General features: G+C 51.4%; 1 protein-coding gene across 2 annotated transcripts in view; it reads right to left on the bottom strand.

Annotated features, from left to right (window-relative positions):
* The window catches only part of LOC311361990 (cysteine-rich motor neuron 1 protein), a 38,181-nt gene that overhangs the window by 10,101 nt on the left and 9,872 nt on the right, over positions 1-18,208 (bottom strand). Inside the window, exons 4-8 of one of the 2 annotated variants that reach the window (XM_084481784.1) lie at positions 11,528-11,770; positions 6,088-6,267; positions 3,273-3,476; positions 1,727-1,855; positions 1,106-1,253 (exon numbers count right to left, since the gene is read on the bottom strand). In XM_084481784.1, coding sequence (XP_084337910.1) covers positions 1,106-1,253; positions 1,727-1,855; positions 3,273-3,476; positions 6,088-6,267; positions 11,528-11,770 — 904 coding nt within the window. The remainder of the gene's footprint in view (positions 1-1,105; positions 1,254-1,726; positions 1,856-3,272; positions 3,477-6,087; positions 6,268-11,527; positions 11,771-18,208) is intronic. The other variant, XM_084481785.1, reaches the window with a different exon arrangement.

Raw genomic sequence — 18,208 nt, 5'->3', positions numbered from 1 at the left:
GGGTCAGCAGTGTTTTCCAAAGTCTCAGTTTTAAGGGTTTTAAAACGCTGGAGTAATCTCGACGCTAGGCGAAAAAACGCTGTAAAAGTTAAGCGAAAGTTTTTAATTGCTAAAGTGCTAGTGGTGGATGTGGCCTTCACCGCAGCCTCCACACAGAGCTGGCTGAGGAATCTCTCTCTCCCTCTCTTTCTCGGTCTCTCTCTCCCTGCTGTATACAAGTCATAAAAACCTTCTTCGGTCTCGATTACATGACTCTGAGCATCGCATTGAGATGGAGAGGAAAAGATGATTTATGAAACCAGAGTAGTGCTTTTCCAATGACACTGGGGACTGGAGTGTCATCTTGCCTCCAGATGTTTGACTGATTCAGATGGGATTAGGAGCAGAAGAGGCGCAGTAGACTGAGGAAACCAGGGAGGACCAGACACACACACACACACACACACACACACACACACACACACTGTCATTGACACCGTCACGCCATGGCTTGGCGGACCAAGGTAAGGTCCTCTGAGATCCTGTTAAACCACTGCGGCACCAGCCTGCCCTGTATTTGTTGGCCCAGTCTGAATTGATCTCTGTCTATCTCACGGATAACAGTGGCAGTCGGGCTCTTCTCTGGCTTGGAGATAATGGGCCCCGCAGTAGCAGTTCAGAACTCTCGGGTTACGAACAATACGAACGAAACGGCCCCTCTTTTAAAGTAGTTCTGGAGGAATGTCAACAGAAAGTGTGTTTTTACTACCAATGCACTTTTATAAAGAAACAGGCCGTGACGCAAACTCTCAACCGGCGGCGTCCGGCGAAGACGTCAGATCGTTAGCGATTTTAGAGGGTACGCCGTGTTTTCCCTAATGAAACGAAACAGGCCGACGCGTGGCTTCCTCTCTCCTCTTGAGTAATTGCAATGTGTAGGCATTTAGGCTTCCTCATGCCTCAGCACCCTACGTCAATCGCCACAGGGCCTTTGATCAGGGCCCCAAGCCACGAGTGACTGATGGTGGTGTTGGTGGTGGTCATGGGGTGCAGGGTTGGTGCTGTGTGTGTGTGTGTGTGTGTGGTGGTTGGGCAAACCCCTATTAAGTCCCCAAGCTACACTTACACATATCCGTAGGGGCAGGTTTTAGTGCAGGTCAGAGGTCGGCACTTGGGGACGCTGCACTCGCACACCTCGCAGCCGTAGTCGTCCTTCTCGTATCCCATGGTGCATTGCAGGGAGCAGTAGCGCTCAAGGTCGGGACAGGAGTCGTCTGCAGGAGGGGGAGACAGGAGGGGGAGACGGGGGGGGGGGGGAGACGGAGAGGGGTCGGGGGGTCAACATGGGGGTGGGTGATCCATCAACGAGCATGATTAGCTAAAGGACATTCGTGAGGGGGGCGCACCGATGATGAATAGATAAGGACCTTACGCAAGGTCTACCCGGTCGCTAATGGTCTGTGGTTATCACTATTGATGTCCACGCCGGACCGATTCCCGCTCCAAAAAAAACGCACAAATAATAAACCAGTTGTCTTTGAACCGTGCGCTCATCAATTATCATGCCAGGAAGAACCACTGTGTGATCTTTGTGGCATTTACAAAAAGAAGCTGTAGAGCAACACACCCGCGAACATCCATCATGGTAAAGAATGTCACATGGCTCACGCCCCCCGCCTGTAAACGCAGCCCTGTAAAGGTCTGCTCATCCCGGAGGTTTTAACCCCTCGGCGGCCGTCCGACTTACTGCTGAGGCACTGGCAGAGCAGGCAGCCGTTGGAGTCCTGCTGGAAGCCGTACGGGCAGTCGTGGCCCGACAGCGAGCAGTTCTCCAGCGGGGGGCAGAGCAGCGGGCTCACCGTCTCGTAGGAAGGTTCTGGAAAAGAGCAGAGTGACGACAGTGAGAGGAGAAAGGGTGGTTAGGGGGAGGGGGCGGGGAGGACCAGCAGGGGGGCCCACCACTTTAACCGCGGGCATTTAGAAAAAAGAAAGCGTAGAATTACCGCGAATGTGATAATGATCATTGTCTCCTATAAAAATGTATATGTACCCCCTCTCTCCCCCACCTACTACCTCATCTAATGGCGGAGAGGGGGGGGGGGATGCTGCCAGCCAGCTGTAATAGTTACCTGTTCAAAAGCGTTTTCATTTGAAGGGTAAACTGTAATTGCAGATAAATGCCGGGCAATTACAGCAGGGTGGCTCCTACTGTTGGGGGAGGGGGGGGGGGGGGAGATTATACCTCTCCTGTCTTATTGTCTTCAATTTCAACCGCCACCCCCTCCATCAATGAGCCGTGGAGGTGGAGGGGAAAGCAAGCTTTAGCCGCAGGCGGGGACTGTAACCGTAATGATATCTGTCCTCTGATAGTCTGTCCCATTCTGGCACTGCCCAGACAGTAGACCATGTGCTGGGTCGTACCATGTGCCGGGTCGTACCATGTGCTGGGTCGTACCATTATAATGGATTAAAGGAGTGGGCGATAACACAAACACACAAACACACACACACACACACACACACACACACACACACACACACACACACACACACACACACACACACACGCACACACATGAAACACATGTGCACCCCAGCAGAGCTGTTCCCGTCAACATCTCCTGCCACGTTCGGGGTGCAACGAGCTGGAACTAATTACGCGCTCCAAGGAGAGATTTTGGTCCAATGAAGTGCAATCCTGCGCTCCACGCTCGCCGCAGACTCACAAGCTCACAGGTGGGTCCCATTTTAAGTTTGGGGGGGGGGGGGGGGGGGGGGGGTGCGTGGTGGTGGGCGAGGGGTAATAAAGGAGCACAGAGTCCCTGAAGAATGCCCTGTGGCCTCGTACCTCAGACCCTTAATGGGTCCATGACGACATGCAGAGCCCTATAGAGCTACAGCAGCCTCTCACACACACCTCCTCCTCTTACAGGACGGGGTGTATGGAGAGAGACATGTATAGAAGGATCGATCTCTCTCTGTCCTTGCCTCTTTCACGCTCTCTCTCTAGCCCTCTTTCTTTCACTCTTTCTCTTCCTCTCTCTCTCTCACTCACTGTTATATAAATGTATTTATTAAATGAATCATGTTATCTGTAAATCATATTTTCTTCTATTCACTTCTATTCATTCTATTATTACACAGCCATATTATATATTTTTGTGTATATTCATTTTTGCATATTGTAAATGGATATATTTAGAGTACAAAAAGGGTGCAGTCTACCTCTCTATCTCTCTCTCTTTCTCTCTCTCCCTCAATCTCTCCATGTCACTCTAGCGGACATCCCGTACCTTCGCAGAAGGGGCAGCACTCCCCGGGGATCTTGACCGGGTTCTGGCAGCTCTGCTTGCAGGCCATGGCGGTGCAGTGGGGCTCGCCGTCCACACACTGGCAGAAGGTGCAGTCGTCCTCCTTCCACTGATCCTCGTGGCCCAGCAGCTTGTTGTTCACCCAGCAGCTGGCCTTGGTGCTGTCCATGGAGAGCAGCTCCACGTCTGCACAGACATACACGGGGTGATGCTGGGTTACGGAAGGAGAGGAAGGAGGGCGGGAGGGGTGGGGAGGGGAGGAGGGGAGGATAAGGGGAGAAGAGGAGAGGAGAGTAGAGGGCAGGAGAGGGGAGGAGAGGTGATGAGGGGAGGAGAGGATGAGGATGAGGATGAGGAGAGGCAGGGGAGGAGAGGAGAGGAGAGGAAGAGTGGGAGAGAAGAGTAGAGGGGATGAGAGGAAAGGAGTGGAGAAGAGAAGGAGAAGAGGGGATGAGAAGGAGAGGAGAGTGATAGGAGAGGAGGTGTGAGCAGAGGAGAGGACAGAAAAGGAGGAGAGGAGAGATAGATAAAATCCAGACGGCTGTAGGTAAGGACAAGAAACAGTAGAAAAGGGATGACAGTTGAAAATGATAATTATGTGAAAAGAGGAATCACATAATCACAAAGGAGTCAAACTGCTACGTGAGTTGTATCATTGTTTTGGCAAACAAAACCAAAATGTTATGTATTTTGTTCCACACACTGCTAACAGGACATGGAGTAAGTAGGAACAGGCTTTCGCCATGGGGTAGCAAACAAGCTTGCGAAACCTGGCTTGCAACAAAGAAAATGATGGATTAATGTATGATGTGAAAGTCAAAGGACCATTTAGGATGTTTTTTAGACATCTGATAGCCTGAACCATGGTTTCTAAACTTCAGGGTCAAAGGTGAGGTCAGGGTTTGATGCCATAAATTTCACTCCAAAGCAAAGGCACCCCACCCGGACCATTATGCCCACATTACGTTGGGAGCTACTTGTTTGATCTCCAGCAGGGGACAAAGCGCTTGGAACGGTTTAAGCACTGCTCTTTAAAGTAACTTTGCTCTTGGTTAACGTTATGTTTGATGGCCGTGTCGTTTCTGGGAACCCATTTCCATGTCTTCCATAAATAATCCCAAAGGTTTTTTTCCTTTTATTCGTCGATTTTGGGGTTAAGTCACAGAGGGTCCAGTGAAGCAATGCACTGAACAAAAGGGGTTCCCATGACTTTAGTGTTGTGCATCTGTATATGCATGTGTGTGTTTGTTTGCCTGTATACATGTATGTGTGTGTGTGTTTATGTGCCTGTATACATGCATGTGTGTGTGTGTGTGTGTGTGTGTGTGTGCGCCTGTATACATAAATCTCTGTGTTTGTGCGCCTGTATACATGTGTGTGTGTGTGTGTGTGTGTGCGCGTGCGTGTGTGTGATAGACTGCGTCTGCCCCCTTAGTAAGGACAGAGGGGTTCTGCTCCGTCTCGCTGAACCCTGCAGAGTTCTGGCTGCTGCGGTCCCCGTCCATCTGGCTGTGATTACCTTCTTTCTCCCTCGCTCTCCCGTTCTCTCTCTCTCCTCTCGTTTTCTCCTCCACATAAAGTCGCCACTAATTACCCATCTGAGGCATAGCACTTACATTCCGGACCTCAAAGTGGCACCTTTTGTCACCTCGATGTGTGGCTGCCCAATAAACCCATCCTATGACCGGTATGCGTCCAGGTGACGTTCGCCCCGTCCACCGGAACGCCCTCGTGAGGTGAGCTCATCCCGTAAACATGGGCGTTACGGATGGACAGTTCAATCGCCGGAGTCATGCAAGACCAGCAGTTCTGCACAAGGAACGTAACATGAAAGCATTCCATTCCGGTTAAACCCCCGGCCGCATTCCAGGTGTACCTTCCGACGCTGACCTGCAATAACCTCCCTAGTCATGTCCCCTCGCAGCCTCTCCCCGCTGTCCCCCCATTTCTCTCTCTCTCTCTCTCTCTCTGCTCTCCTCCCACTCTCCTCTGTGCTCGCTCGCCCTCTGATCCACCAGAGCCACGCAGGCAGGTCTAAGCGGGCCGCTGCCTGTGGACACTAACGCGGCGGCCACATGCACAGCATTCCTGAACGCACGTGTCTGACCTATCCACCTGCCTGCAGGTACATAATAATCAGAGGGGGGGGGGGAGGTACGTATTTCTTTACAGGGGGGGTTGGGGTGTTCTATATAGGGTTGCGAGATGCCCCCCCCCCCCTTCCCAACCTTGTACTAATCCAGTGAGAGATCCATTACCAGCCAGACTACAGTGCATTGTGAGTGGGTTTTTTTTGTCCTCCAGTGAAGAGATGGATTCTGTGGCTAGCTCTTTAGTGGGTCTGCTCCGGTGTGACAGCTACGGTAACAGGTGGGTAATCCAGCTGGATACATGAGGAAGCCATTATGGTGGCACCTTCAGAGGCTGGCTGGTAGGACCCGGAGGGTGGTGTGTGTGTGTGTGTGTGTGTGTGTGTGTGTGTGTGCGTGTGCATGCGTGCGTGTGTGCGTGCGTGTGTGCGTGCGTGCGTGTGTGTGTGTGTGTGTGGGCCATAGCTTTTGATAGGTGATCCAATCCACCCAGAAGTAATACAATACAAGACAAATCATCATCCTATCTCACTCACTACTGTCCATTTAAATGTATACAGCACCATAAAATAACCAGGGCAGATCACCTCATCCAACATCTACAGCTCAGCTTAGCTTAGCACTGAACCCCCCCCCCCCCCCCCCCCCCCCCCCGCTGGGTACCGTACAGCGAGGACCAGTGTGTCGACGGCGGGTGGGGCATATACCTATGCAGATGGGGCAGCACTCGCCCTCCGGGATGTAGAAGTTCTCGCAGTCCAGCTCGGCGCACTCGGCCTTGGAGCAGAAGGAGATGCCGCCGCGGCACTGGCACAGCCAGCAGGGGTCCATGCGGTACACCTCGCCCTCCGAGAAGTCCTTCCCGTTGTGGGCACACTTTGGAGACACTGTCGGAGGAGGGGGGGGGCGGGGGGGGGGGGAAGGGAGATGGGTGTGAGGAGGTGGTTGCGTCCGGGATGATTGACACATGATTGCTTCTCTCGGGGCTCTCGGTTTGGAGGATGTATCTGTTGTGTTGCTGACATGCCCGTAGCCAGCGATGAGGTCACAAGAGTCCCGGACCTCTGTACATCTTTTTGTAGAGATAACAATTCAATTCAAACCTAAATACAACTGTGGTTGAGAACTCTTTCGAGATGAGTAAATGCTTAATTCAGTTGAGACTTGTTACTCTGTGTCCGCCGTGTGTGACATTTGTTGCTGCGTGTGTGAGCCGAGCACTACCCCCCCTCCCCCCAAACAAAACTGAACCCCCGCAACTGAACCCCCCCCCGCCCCCACATCATGAGGGATCATAAGGATTGTTGAAGTATATAGCGATACTATACAATTACACACAACATGCAATGTCTTGCGACACTACATAGGCCTGATATCGCACGAGACATCGCCTATAGGTCAGAACAAGGAATATGGGTAGATTGTGTGCTCTGCAAAATTAGGTTAAATCCTCAACACACATATTGGAATGTGTGTCGTTTACAGAACTATAGCATATAGCTGTGAGTCCAGACTGGTGCCAATGGAGCCACTCAGCGACCCACCATCAGCCAGAAGGTAAACTCTGCGGGGGCGGGTGCTGTCGAGTGCTGGAGAAGAGGTTGGTGCTGGTCTCGCAGCACACATCCAACAAGAGTGAAACAGTGGGCGTGTGGTGTGACCTGCAGTGGATGCGGGGGTGTGTGGTCGGCGGGCTGGCTTCACTTGAACCGGCTTTCTTTCACCTGTTACTAAACCAAGGCAACCTGTTGGTTCTGGGGAAGAAAGAGGCCGTACCCGCTTCACTCTGCTGTGCCAAAGGCAGACAGGCCCAGTCCAGCCAGTGGAAGTGGAAATCTATAGTTTGCCATGAATACCAGCGCTAAGTGTTCCCTTTACAATAGTGACTCAATAACAGCTATGGATTACAACAGTGAGAGGGTCATAGTAGTGTATGTGTGTGTGTGTGTGTGTGTGTGTGTGTGTGTGTCTGTGTGTGCATGTGCACCAGTGTCTACTCACATCCCTACGTGTGTGAGCGGAGAACAGCGATAAAAAGGGGCTTTGCCAAAACAAAGTAATCCATTTCTAATGAGTTCATCTTCCATGGTCATCATTACATTCTGCAATTGCGATCACATGACATGGATATGCTGAGCCCTGAAAGATTAGTGAGAGTGGTTTCCTGGCAGAGGCAGCGGTGATTTGGAACCTCGATGTACCTGCCATGGTGGATGACTCATCTGACACGCACCACAGTGGATCGTCTCCCTGTAACCATGTGGGATTTTAACTCGCCACCACACACGCTGACTTCTCATTAACAGTAGACAGCTCCTCACAGTGTCCTTCAAAGCCAATGAAGCAGTGTGCCTGTGTAACAAAGCCTAACCTTAACCCCGGGACCTGTATATACAACAGAGGGTCTGACGGAAAACAGCTCTTAAAAGTGCGGCACTCTCAGATTGATATGGGAGGTTGTAACACAAAAAAACATCCATTCAGAAAACACCCAGAAAGACGTTTCGGCCAATGGAGTGCAAGTAAACACAAAGGGAGAGAGAGAGGGAGTGGAAGAGTTTTGCGAGTTTAGTTTTGGTTTTAAATCTCTGACATGAAGACAAGTATTCAGCCAACACTAAAAAGGAACATTTTTCCTAAAGCAAGTATTACATATCCGCCCAGCAGAGTCTCTCAGAGGGTTTTTCCACAAATGTGTAACATAAATCAGAGGATGGGGAGGAGGGGCGGGGGATGGGGTCAACAGCTATTAAACAGCTATTATAAACATACACTCTATACTGCTTTGCACATAAATTTTGCCAAGGGCCGCAGGGGGAAGCTCCAGTAATGAGCGCTAGCCGTACGTTTGGGTTCCACAGGGGTTGCTATGGAGGACACGGAGCGGTGCGGTAAGAAGCATCTGCGTGCCAGACCGTTGGCTGTGCAGACTCACACGTTCCCTGGGCCGGCGGTGACCCCCGCGCTTCCCCATGACCGGAGCTGCCGCACTCCTAACGCAACGCAGGTGCGTAGAACAAGTTAACAAAAGATAAAAGCAGGAATATGTTTATATCCACCCCGTGCTTATCTTCCGAGCATCATTGTGTGTGCATCTCTCTCTCTCTCTCTCTCTCTCTCTCTCTCTCTCTCTCTCTCTCTCTCTCTCTCTCTCTCTCTCTCTCTTTGGGTTACGTTGCTCTGGCTCCTTGCGTGCAACATAACCAAGCAAGAGAAAATGCAATAAGCGCTTTAGTCCCGGGGTCCGAAATCAGAAGGGCTCGGAGCGTTTTCCAACGCTCACGGAAACAAAAGGAAGTCACATGAGGGGATGCTCGCATGTGATTTCCGCAGCGTTTGTTAATGGTAATCCCTTAAAACAAACTCCCCGCGCACACACCAGATTCCACGCATGCTTTCTGATGCGTGTTCCGTCCTCTGGCCCAAGAGCGGGGACAGCTGGATGTTATGATGGCTAGGCCGTTCAACGCTCAGCCCTCTAAACCTCCCTAAATCATGATGGCTTGTCATGCAATTATGCTTCTTGTGGCTGCAACGATAGAGGATAAGAAACTCAACTGGTGCACATTTAAACAAAAGTTGTTGTTTTTTCCCCCTGAATCTTTCACCGTTGGGTCTGAATGGTGTTTTTCCTTAAACATGTGGGTTTCCTTAGACTTGTGACGGCACTTGTTGATTGGTTTAGGAATGTGTGTTACCTTAAATCTGCTAAATCCAAAGGCATACATTGGGGTTGCCTGGTTATTACTCACTTACTATGCCTCATTGTTCTGAACTGCGGTAATGGACAGTTTACCCGTAAGAAGATGAAGTCCTCCTGATTAACAGAGTTGAAAACAAAACATAAAGTGGTTCTCAATGAACTAGAGTTGTTTAGAGTAGCCGTCAACATGAAAACAGGGCTTCCATCTGTTGTCCTGCCAACGGAGGGAAACAGTCTTGCATTAAATGACGGGCCAAATGACTCGGGTCAGGACTCATGTACTGTTAGTGCACAGAGCGTCTTACCTGACATGCCAGATGGTCTATTACACAGAACCATCTGGGAAGTTGTCCTTGGAAACAGTTTGAAAAAGGGCAGGCATTTAAAAAAAAAAATTACTTGGCAGGTGGATGGATGAACCATCTGTCTATCACGCATCACATAGAACTCATAGTTCCTCACAGGATGCTGATTGGTCTGAAAACCACTGTGGTTTCGGCAGCAAGCCAACCACAGTGCCACAAACTTGCAGCCTGGCAAGTTGGGTTACCGCGTGATAGTGATCTTTGTAATGCAGCTCGCAAAAGCCAACAGAACATCCACCCTGACTCAATGTCAGGCCTCAGCCAAACCAACGGGGTGGGAATCAGAACGGCCAACAGCAAACAAGGGAATACTATCATAAGCCGTAATATTATATACTATATCACAGAGTATCATGTCCAAAAGAATGATGTTGTCTTTGATAAACACCTTGAGTCTATGGCTCCTGGTGTTGTGTGGGCGAATGTTATGCCTGTGGAAAGCTACACAGTGTGCTGCAGGTGGCTCTGAAGGGCCCTTTGTGTGAACCCAGGCGGGCCCCTGGCACATTTTAGGGGTGGCTTGGAGTGGGCGGTGATTGTTACGGGGCAGAGGGGGGAGTGGGGCGAGGTGGGGTGGGACAAAGTGGGGTGGGCCAGGGGGTGTGGAGTGGGGTGGGCCGGGGGAGTGGGGTGGGTGGGTGGTGGTGATGGTGGTCGAGGGAAGGGAGGGCGGGGGCTGTGTCTTGATGGTGTCTCTCCCGGCCGGACAGCTTTCTGATGCGAGGGGGGCGCAGTCATGCGGGCCTTACGGCCGGTAGGGGCGGCACAAAGGGCATCAACCCCCGGGGCCCAAAGAGCAGTAGACACTTGTTATCAAAACGCTGATCCCGGGCCTCCGTGGCCGCCATTCAGCCCCTGTCAGCCTGCCTGACTCCATTACCCTCGCCGCTGGCAGACTGGAGCACATAAAAAGCATTCCCATGTTGAACCTTTTCCCTTTTCCACGTGTGACCAGACAGGAACCCTTTGACACTGCACTTCTGTTGAGCAAAATGTGTAGCCTAAGCACTCTTCTGGTCACTGGGCTCGTTAAGTCCATTAATTCCGGGACACGGTGCACATTTACGGATATGGAGGGGCCAGAATGGGAATTTGTTCTGTTGGTAAAACAGCGCATATTTGCTTGGAGCGCAGAGTAAACACGGCAACGTCACTGGCCCCGGTCGCTGCGATGGAAATTCTTATCTGGTATTAGTGAGGGGCTATGTCCACAAGAAACTGGGATTTTAAGTACGATGGTACAAAAGTCAATGTATTAAGAGCTCTCAAGAGTAGGTCATAAATATAACTATATATATATATATATATATATATATATATATATATATATATATACCGCTTCTGTCTCACCATTACCCCTTAACACATCTCCTATAGTCAGCAATGCTCAAAAACAGGAACTGAGAAATGGTATTTCACCCATCTATCCCACATCCATGGTTCAGAATAGGGGCTATGCCTGGAAAGACAGTCTGATAAATGTCTCTTACTGTATCTGCTCCAACAGCATCATCCACCCGTCTCTGCTATACCAATCATCCCACACACAGATATCAACACACACTCTCTCCACTACAGAGTAATGAGAAAAGTGTAGGACCGTATTTCCGATCCGACAATCGACCCTGTGAGACCCATTAGGGTTAATATCCCTCGAGGCCCTTCAATTACCTGCGGATACACCGCTGAACAAAGCCAGCGTGTCTTTGAAGCGTGCTGCTCACTCTGGGGGGCCGCTGCAGCCCACACAGATAAATAGCCACGGCGTAATTACCGACCAATCGGTGACTTTCTCCTTTCATCTGAGGACACTTTTGTCTCCGCGGGGAGGAAAAAGCTGCTCTCTGAGGGAAAACAATTACCGCCTCGGCTCTGGGGGGGGGGGGGGGGGGGGGGGGGGGGAGGTGGGCGACAATTCTCCATTCGGCGAATTCGGCCAATGGGCCCCCTTCTCCCCCCCTCGCACCCACCCCCCCCCCCCCCCCCCCCCCTCCCCCCACCCCCCAGCTGGAGACGTGAAGCACCAGACACAGTAGGGGGACGGTGATGGTGATGGTGCCACCGTTATGCTGCAATTACCTTTCTGGCACTCAAAGACATCGCAGCAGTCCCCCGGAAGGCCGCTGGCCGGGCGGGGCACGGCGGCCCGCTGGCCGGCGGGGCAGCGGGGCGCGGGGCAGGTGCCGAGGTCACAGGTGCACTGGGGCGGCAGGGAGGGGCAGCAGCCAGCAGGGGGCGTGTAGCTCTTGGTCAGGACCGAGCCCTCGGGGCAGGAGGGCGCCGGCGCAGGGGGGCAGGTCACGCCCGAACACTTGAGGACTGCTGAGAGGGCGCAAACACACACACACACACACACACACACACACAGACAGACGGTTGGTTTTGGAGGAGGGGGGGGGGGATCACAGACCGCTCGGCTGTGGGGTACATGGGTAAAGGTCCCGTGCGGAGGATGCCCTTAGCGGTGTGTTAGTGTTGAGGTTTGCTCGTGCGTTGCATCGTCTATTACTGCAAGGGGCCGAGACCAAAAAAGGCAAAGGTGCATATTGTCCCTCAGGTACATGCATGGAATTGAGCTACAGACACACACACACACACACACACACACACACACACACACACACACACACACACACACACACACACACAGACGCACACACACTGCGACGGCGTTTCATACCAAAATAAGGCTCTGTAAGCCATACTGTAAGGCATACTATAACATGGACGTTCAGCTATATATACCTTAACAGTGTGCACACTGTTCCCTTAGCTCTCAGGAAAGAGAGAGCGAGCGGTCTGTTGTTATTATAACATGTGTGTGTATGTGTGTGTGCCCGCAGCTCGGTTTGCACACCTTGTGTTTGTGTGTGTGTGTGTGTGTGTGTCTGTGTGTGCAAGCAGCGTATGTGTATGTGTGTGTGCGTGTGCAAACGGTGTGCATGTGTGTGCGTGCAGCATGTGTTTGCTCACTGTGTGTGTGTGTGTATCTGTGTGTGTGCACATGTTTGTAGGCGTGTGTGTGTTTGTGTGTGCAAGCAGCGTGTGTGTGTATGTATGTGTGTGCGTGCGCACACGGCATGTGTTTCTGTGCGTGTGTGTGTGTGTGAGCGTGCACACAGCGCACACGCGTGTGTGTGTGTGTGTGTGTGTGTGTGTGTGTGTGTGTGTGTGTGTGTGTGTGTGTGTGTGTGTGTGTGTGTGCTCCCATGTGGACCCTCTTTCAGAGTGTTAGTGGAGCAGCAGCGTCGACGGCAGCAGCGCTACTCATGTTGCAGTCGCTTAGGCACACACAGTCAAGCCCGCCGCGTCTGCCCTCAGACATCAAGCGGGCCCTTCAGACCCCTGGCGGGGCCCTGCAGCATCCCGGCACTAGAGGAGTACAGAGGGCCCATCGTGTCCATAGGTTACAGATCCTTGCCCTGGCTCACGGTCCAGACGGACCCTCATCCCCTTAAAGACGTGCCATTAATGCAAGCCAGCCCTCAACAGAGCTTCCCTTCTTCCTGGTGCTGCACCCCCTCTCCAGACCCCCACCCCGCCCCCGCCCCCACCGCCTCCTCCAGGCCTCCCTCACTTTGCATACCAGGAAAATGTTCTATTTGTCTATTCATTTGCCAGAGCCAACATAATAGCTCTGATGCCCCTTGTTGAGGAGGAAGAGGGGCATGGACGGGGGATGTGGGGGGTGGAGGGATGGGGTGGGGGGTGGAGGGATGGGGTGGCGGGGGGGGGGGGGGGGGGGGTGCTGAGTATGTGGGCAAGGGCCACAGAGAGTTAAGCCCCGTATCCACCGTCGTTGTAGAGGGAGTTTGGCGCCGGCCGTGCCCTTGGTTTCTGATAGGACTAGCGCTGGGGCTCAACCTTAGCATTGATGCTTCTTGTAGATCTCTGCTCTCAGTGCCAGGATTGAGAAAAGCCCCAGTTTTGCCATCTCAATGTTCAAATATTTACCCACTTTCATATACTCTGACCTCCTGAAGCCCAACCAAATAGCCGGCCAAGTTGTATGCGTTCATGCGTCTAAATAATGTCTTCTTTGCGAGATAAAAAGTGTTGGGTCAATCCGAAGTCTCTAAAGTCTCTAATTTTTTAGAGACTTTTCTCCCATCAACGATCAAAAGCAACAACGCAAAATATATAATTCATCGTTGCTGTAGAACATTCTGACAAGCTTGTTAGCCAGAAAGAGTGCTCCATGCTTTGCGGTTGATGGAGACATGGAGGAAGTGCTCCATATAAAACCACTGATAGCCTTGAGATCCCAGGCTGGTGCTGGCGCGAAACACAGACGCCGATGGCGGAAACAGGGGCTTAAGAGGTGTGAAAGGGGGTGAGGTTGGTGGGGGTTTTGTGGGCGGTTGTGGGGGAGTGGGAGGTGCATTTTGGAGGCTGTTCAGGAAAAGAAAAGTGGAGCGCCCCTCGCTGTACCGACACTGTGCGAGAACAGTGGTGGCCTCACAAAGCTTGGATTACCTGGACCTTGGGGGCCATGTTTATTTTGGTTCTGTGTGTCACTGTAATGTATACAACGCAGGGGAGTGTGATCATACAGCGCTGCCCTATAACTGTCAATCGCTAAAAGCCCCCCCCCACAAACCCTGGTCCCCTGTTTAGGTCCCACCACGCAAGATACTCTATGGGGCTTTGGAAGATGAGAAAAAGAGGGGGGCTGACCTTCATCCTCCAGATGATGGATGTGAAGTGTAGAAAAACATGAGTGCTCATCACCAGGCATTTCACAGGAGGAAGTGGCCACCAAGGCCATAGGGAACGTTATTCTTCCGGATTATTTCTTGTTATTACTGTGAGAATAGTCAAATGGGATTGGACTGAGAGGAATGGTTCTGGTGTTGGAGGAGAGCTGGTGTGAACAGAGGGTTTCGTCTTTGTGTTTCTGGGAGCTCTTTCATGGAGCAAAGTGTTTTGCTGATGGGCTTCCCAGCCCAGCGGGGCCGAAGGTCAGCGGGGCCGCCACGCGCGACCCCACGCTCTCAGAGGATGCGCTTTATCCCGGACATTTGAATCCACCCCGTAAGTGGGTCGACTCGGGTTCCACCCACCAGACAGGTGGGAGATCGGCTGACCAATCACACGCCTAGAAGCTGGACGCATCGCTCCAACCCAATACTTTTCTGGCATGTTAAGTGGGCCTTGGATGTCTACCTGACCCAGAACAAACACGGAGGAGAAAAGAGCGGTGAGTCTGAGTGGACGTTTTTTGGACGTTTTTTTCGAGGAAATATCAGACAGAGGAAATTGAGAGCGAAGGAAACGTTGGATTTTTCCGATGAAGGATAAATAGAGCAGGAGTGAGAGGGATCTGTACTGTACTGTGTGCTCAGGCAACCTGGAAACAGTGAAGGCTTGCCACAAAGCTCTCATTGATACACTTAGCGCTGAATAGTGTCATAGAAAACGAAGAAGAGGGGGGACCCCAAATTATCGCACGTTACAACCCCTTTTAACGGTTTTCTTGGCCTGGATCCTGTGCGGGAGTAAAATAAACTTCACTTCGGAGGGCTAATTAGAGAATGTTTTACTTCCAATAACGGCCAAACGGAGTTTACCGCTGCTCAGTTCAACACTGATTTTGCATATGAAAACATTGAGGCGTTCAAACCATAGAAATGCAGCCATCTTGCCCAATGTCCTGCATTGAATAACACTTTCTATGCATTGTGTGCTTCCCAGAGATGGCTGATTATCCTTTCACGCATGATAATGGCGGGGTTCTGAAGTGAGCTGGGAAAAGCAGCTGGCAGACAAACTATTGTCATTCAAATGAATGGAATTGTATCCATCCGTGGAAAAGCTCCAGCCCGCGGTGGGGCAATTAATATCATCTTCTCTTCGGGGGTGATTTCCAACACAATAGGCATCGAGGGGAAAATTATGGAACAAGTCAGCGGTGGATGGATTATTTTTTGTTGTAATGCGCTGTTTGTGTTATATTGAGCATAAATGGCTGTAATTAGTGAGTCAGCAGCCACAGGAACAATCTTGGCCATCACAATGGTGGCCATTCTCTAGCCTGCACAAACACAGACACAAAGACCTAATTTGGCATGCTTGATCGATTCACGCCGCAGATTAGCCAAACTCTGCGACCCTTTAACCTCAATGGACAAATGTAAACTCAACACTGGGAATGGCAGTGTGTGACTGCGCGCGATTGCGAGCACAGACACTCACACACACACACACACACACACACACACACACACACACACACACACACACACACACACATAACCACACACACACACACACACACACACACACACACATTCACACTATACTACCACACACACACAAAGACAAACTACAATACCAGACACTAATGCACACCTTCAGCTGGTCTGGTCTGGAGGTGGAGTGGGATGAGGAAATTGTTTCATTAACACAAAATGCCCTGTGTGGTAAACAATGCATATTTTTGGCATCTCAGCAAACTCATTGAAAGGAGGGGGAAAAAAACAAGCCTTTGTAAATGTGTTTTTTTTGTCTCCATCCTGCGAACCCGGGGCACAAGGAGCGCAGTCTTCCCCCTGGAACCCGGGGCGGCTGGGCAGAGCAGAGGAGCCCGTGTTGACAGCCTGAGTTTACTCATGGAAAAACCACACAATGCCAGTTCTGTTTGGGCGGGTGACTCTGGAAGCCAGTCAACGGAGAACAAAGCCGCCCCAGTCCGGCCGCCCGCCCCGCGTTCCCCGCTCCATCTGCAGGTTTTTCTAAAGTTGCGCCGCCAAGGGCCCCGCATCAGGGGCCGTCTCTCGTGTTAAGCTGCGCGGGGCCCCGGACCGCTCCCCCCACCCACCCCCCCTCCACCAATCACCCAACCCACCATCCCATACTTAACCGCTGCAGAAAGTCTGCATTGTTTCCGGAACCCTTCGCCACTGACCCACGTGTCTGTGTGTGAGTCTCTACTCTACTGTTGGTAAGAGGCGTGGGTAGGCGTCCGGGGGGGTCAAAGGGCACAGACGGGGTCAGCAGGGAGGGTGAAAGTGTGTGGGACAGTCACACTGTGGTTAGTGCAATACCTGAGGGAGGTAGCCTGGCCATGAGCAGCCCTGTCTCCTCCATGGAGGCCTTCATCACTGCTGCCCCCGCTGAATACTTACAGATGAACTGAGCGCAGAGCGCACGTTTTTTTCATTTTTGGTCTTGTAAAGTGGTGTACGCCGACAATGGGAGCCGACATGGAGTGTCCATGGTGTATCAAACAGCTAATTTTTCTTTTTGCAGATGGCCACATGGTTATTGGTGGGGGAGAGAGAGTCTGAGCTTACATCAGACTCAACAATGTCCGACGGCCGGACGGATGGAGAGCGCGGCGGCTCATTGTAGCTGAGAGTGTTTATGGGTATGGACTTGCACCGAGTGAGAAAGAATGCAGGAAGTGGATCCAGGTTGCTGCATTATCCCATAAAACAAGCCACTGGGACGGAGGGTCCATCAAAAGGATGGGGGGGGGAAGAAATAAAGCAAAAGCCAGCACTCAGATCTACCTGTGATTCAAAAGGATTCCTGAGTTTAAGACCCCATCGTAGCAGATCTAGGAATTCAGAGCGCATGGCAGTCGCAAGCCGTTGACAGCTGTTGAAAAGATTGAGGGGTGGTTATGCAATCGTGTTGGCCCTGTACGGCACAGTATGTACTGTGAATGTGCGACACAACAATGTGCGAACATTGCACACCAAGAAAAGTACTTTTACAAAAAAAGAAAACCCCGGTTTGAGAGACACAGGCAAAAATACACTGTGTGTACTCCTCTGGGATTCATACTCAGCTGGGGTAGGGAAACACAATAAGCCTGAAATCTTTGGAACAATATGCCATGGAAGCTGTCTTTTGTGAATAAAACTCAGATTCGCAGAACACAAAATCGATGTTGCTACATTTGTATTTCAAAGTCCGTAATCCAAAGTTGAAACAAAAAACACAAAACAAAAACACTGTTGTGCTTGTATGTGTATGTTGTATTTTTGCCGCATGATACTTGTGTGTGTGTGTGGGTGCACACGTGTGCACTGTTAAATACTTCCAGCGGCGCTGACAGTGTTGACGTGCATGCTGTTTCACAGATGTCTTTTCCTTTTCCTTTGTGTGTAGGGCAAAAAAAGAAAGAAAATGGCCATCAGGGCTTGCACAGATGATATTGGACGAGGACAGGAGTTAGTTTGGGCAGCGGTGTATGCTATGAAGGCCGGGGTTCTGATGTTTTAAGCAGCGGGATCCACAAAGGGGGAAGCGGACCTCCCCCTTTGTCCCAGAGCTCCACATGGAATAAGAGGACGGAGAGGAAGAGGCTGAGGATACTGTTTGTTTGGCGGTGGGTCCTGTGGTGACTATCCTCTGCTGGTGGTGCTGCCTGGCCAGTGGCTGGTGCAGGTGGTAGTGGTGGTGCTGGTGGTGGAGCTGGTGGTGTTAACCTACCGCAGCGAGACGGCTGACACCAAGGCACCAATCCCAACCATCGCCATTGTTTTTTTTAGGTTCCACCGCACAAGCTGCGTTTTGGTTTCCCCCTTTGAAATCCTTACTCTTTCTCTCATGATACACACACACCTGGACACTCACTCACAAGATACAAACACACATACACAGACACACACACATACACACTCACGCAGACATGTCAAAACTAGAAAAGTTCACAGCGGGGGAATGCTTCAGCATGCAGTAGCCACAGACACACACAAAGCGGAGTTGAGTTGCACCCCTGCCAGCCCAGAGGTAGCGTGGCCCAGTGGG

The sequence above is a fragment of the Micromesistius poutassou genome, assembly GCF_964030765.1.
Source record: "Micromesistius poutassou genome assembly, chromosome: 17".
NCBI lineage: Eukaryota > Metazoa > Chordata > Actinopteri > Gadiformes > Gadidae > Micromesistius > Micromesistius poutassou.
This window is presented reverse-complemented; position numbering and strand designations above follow the sequence as displayed.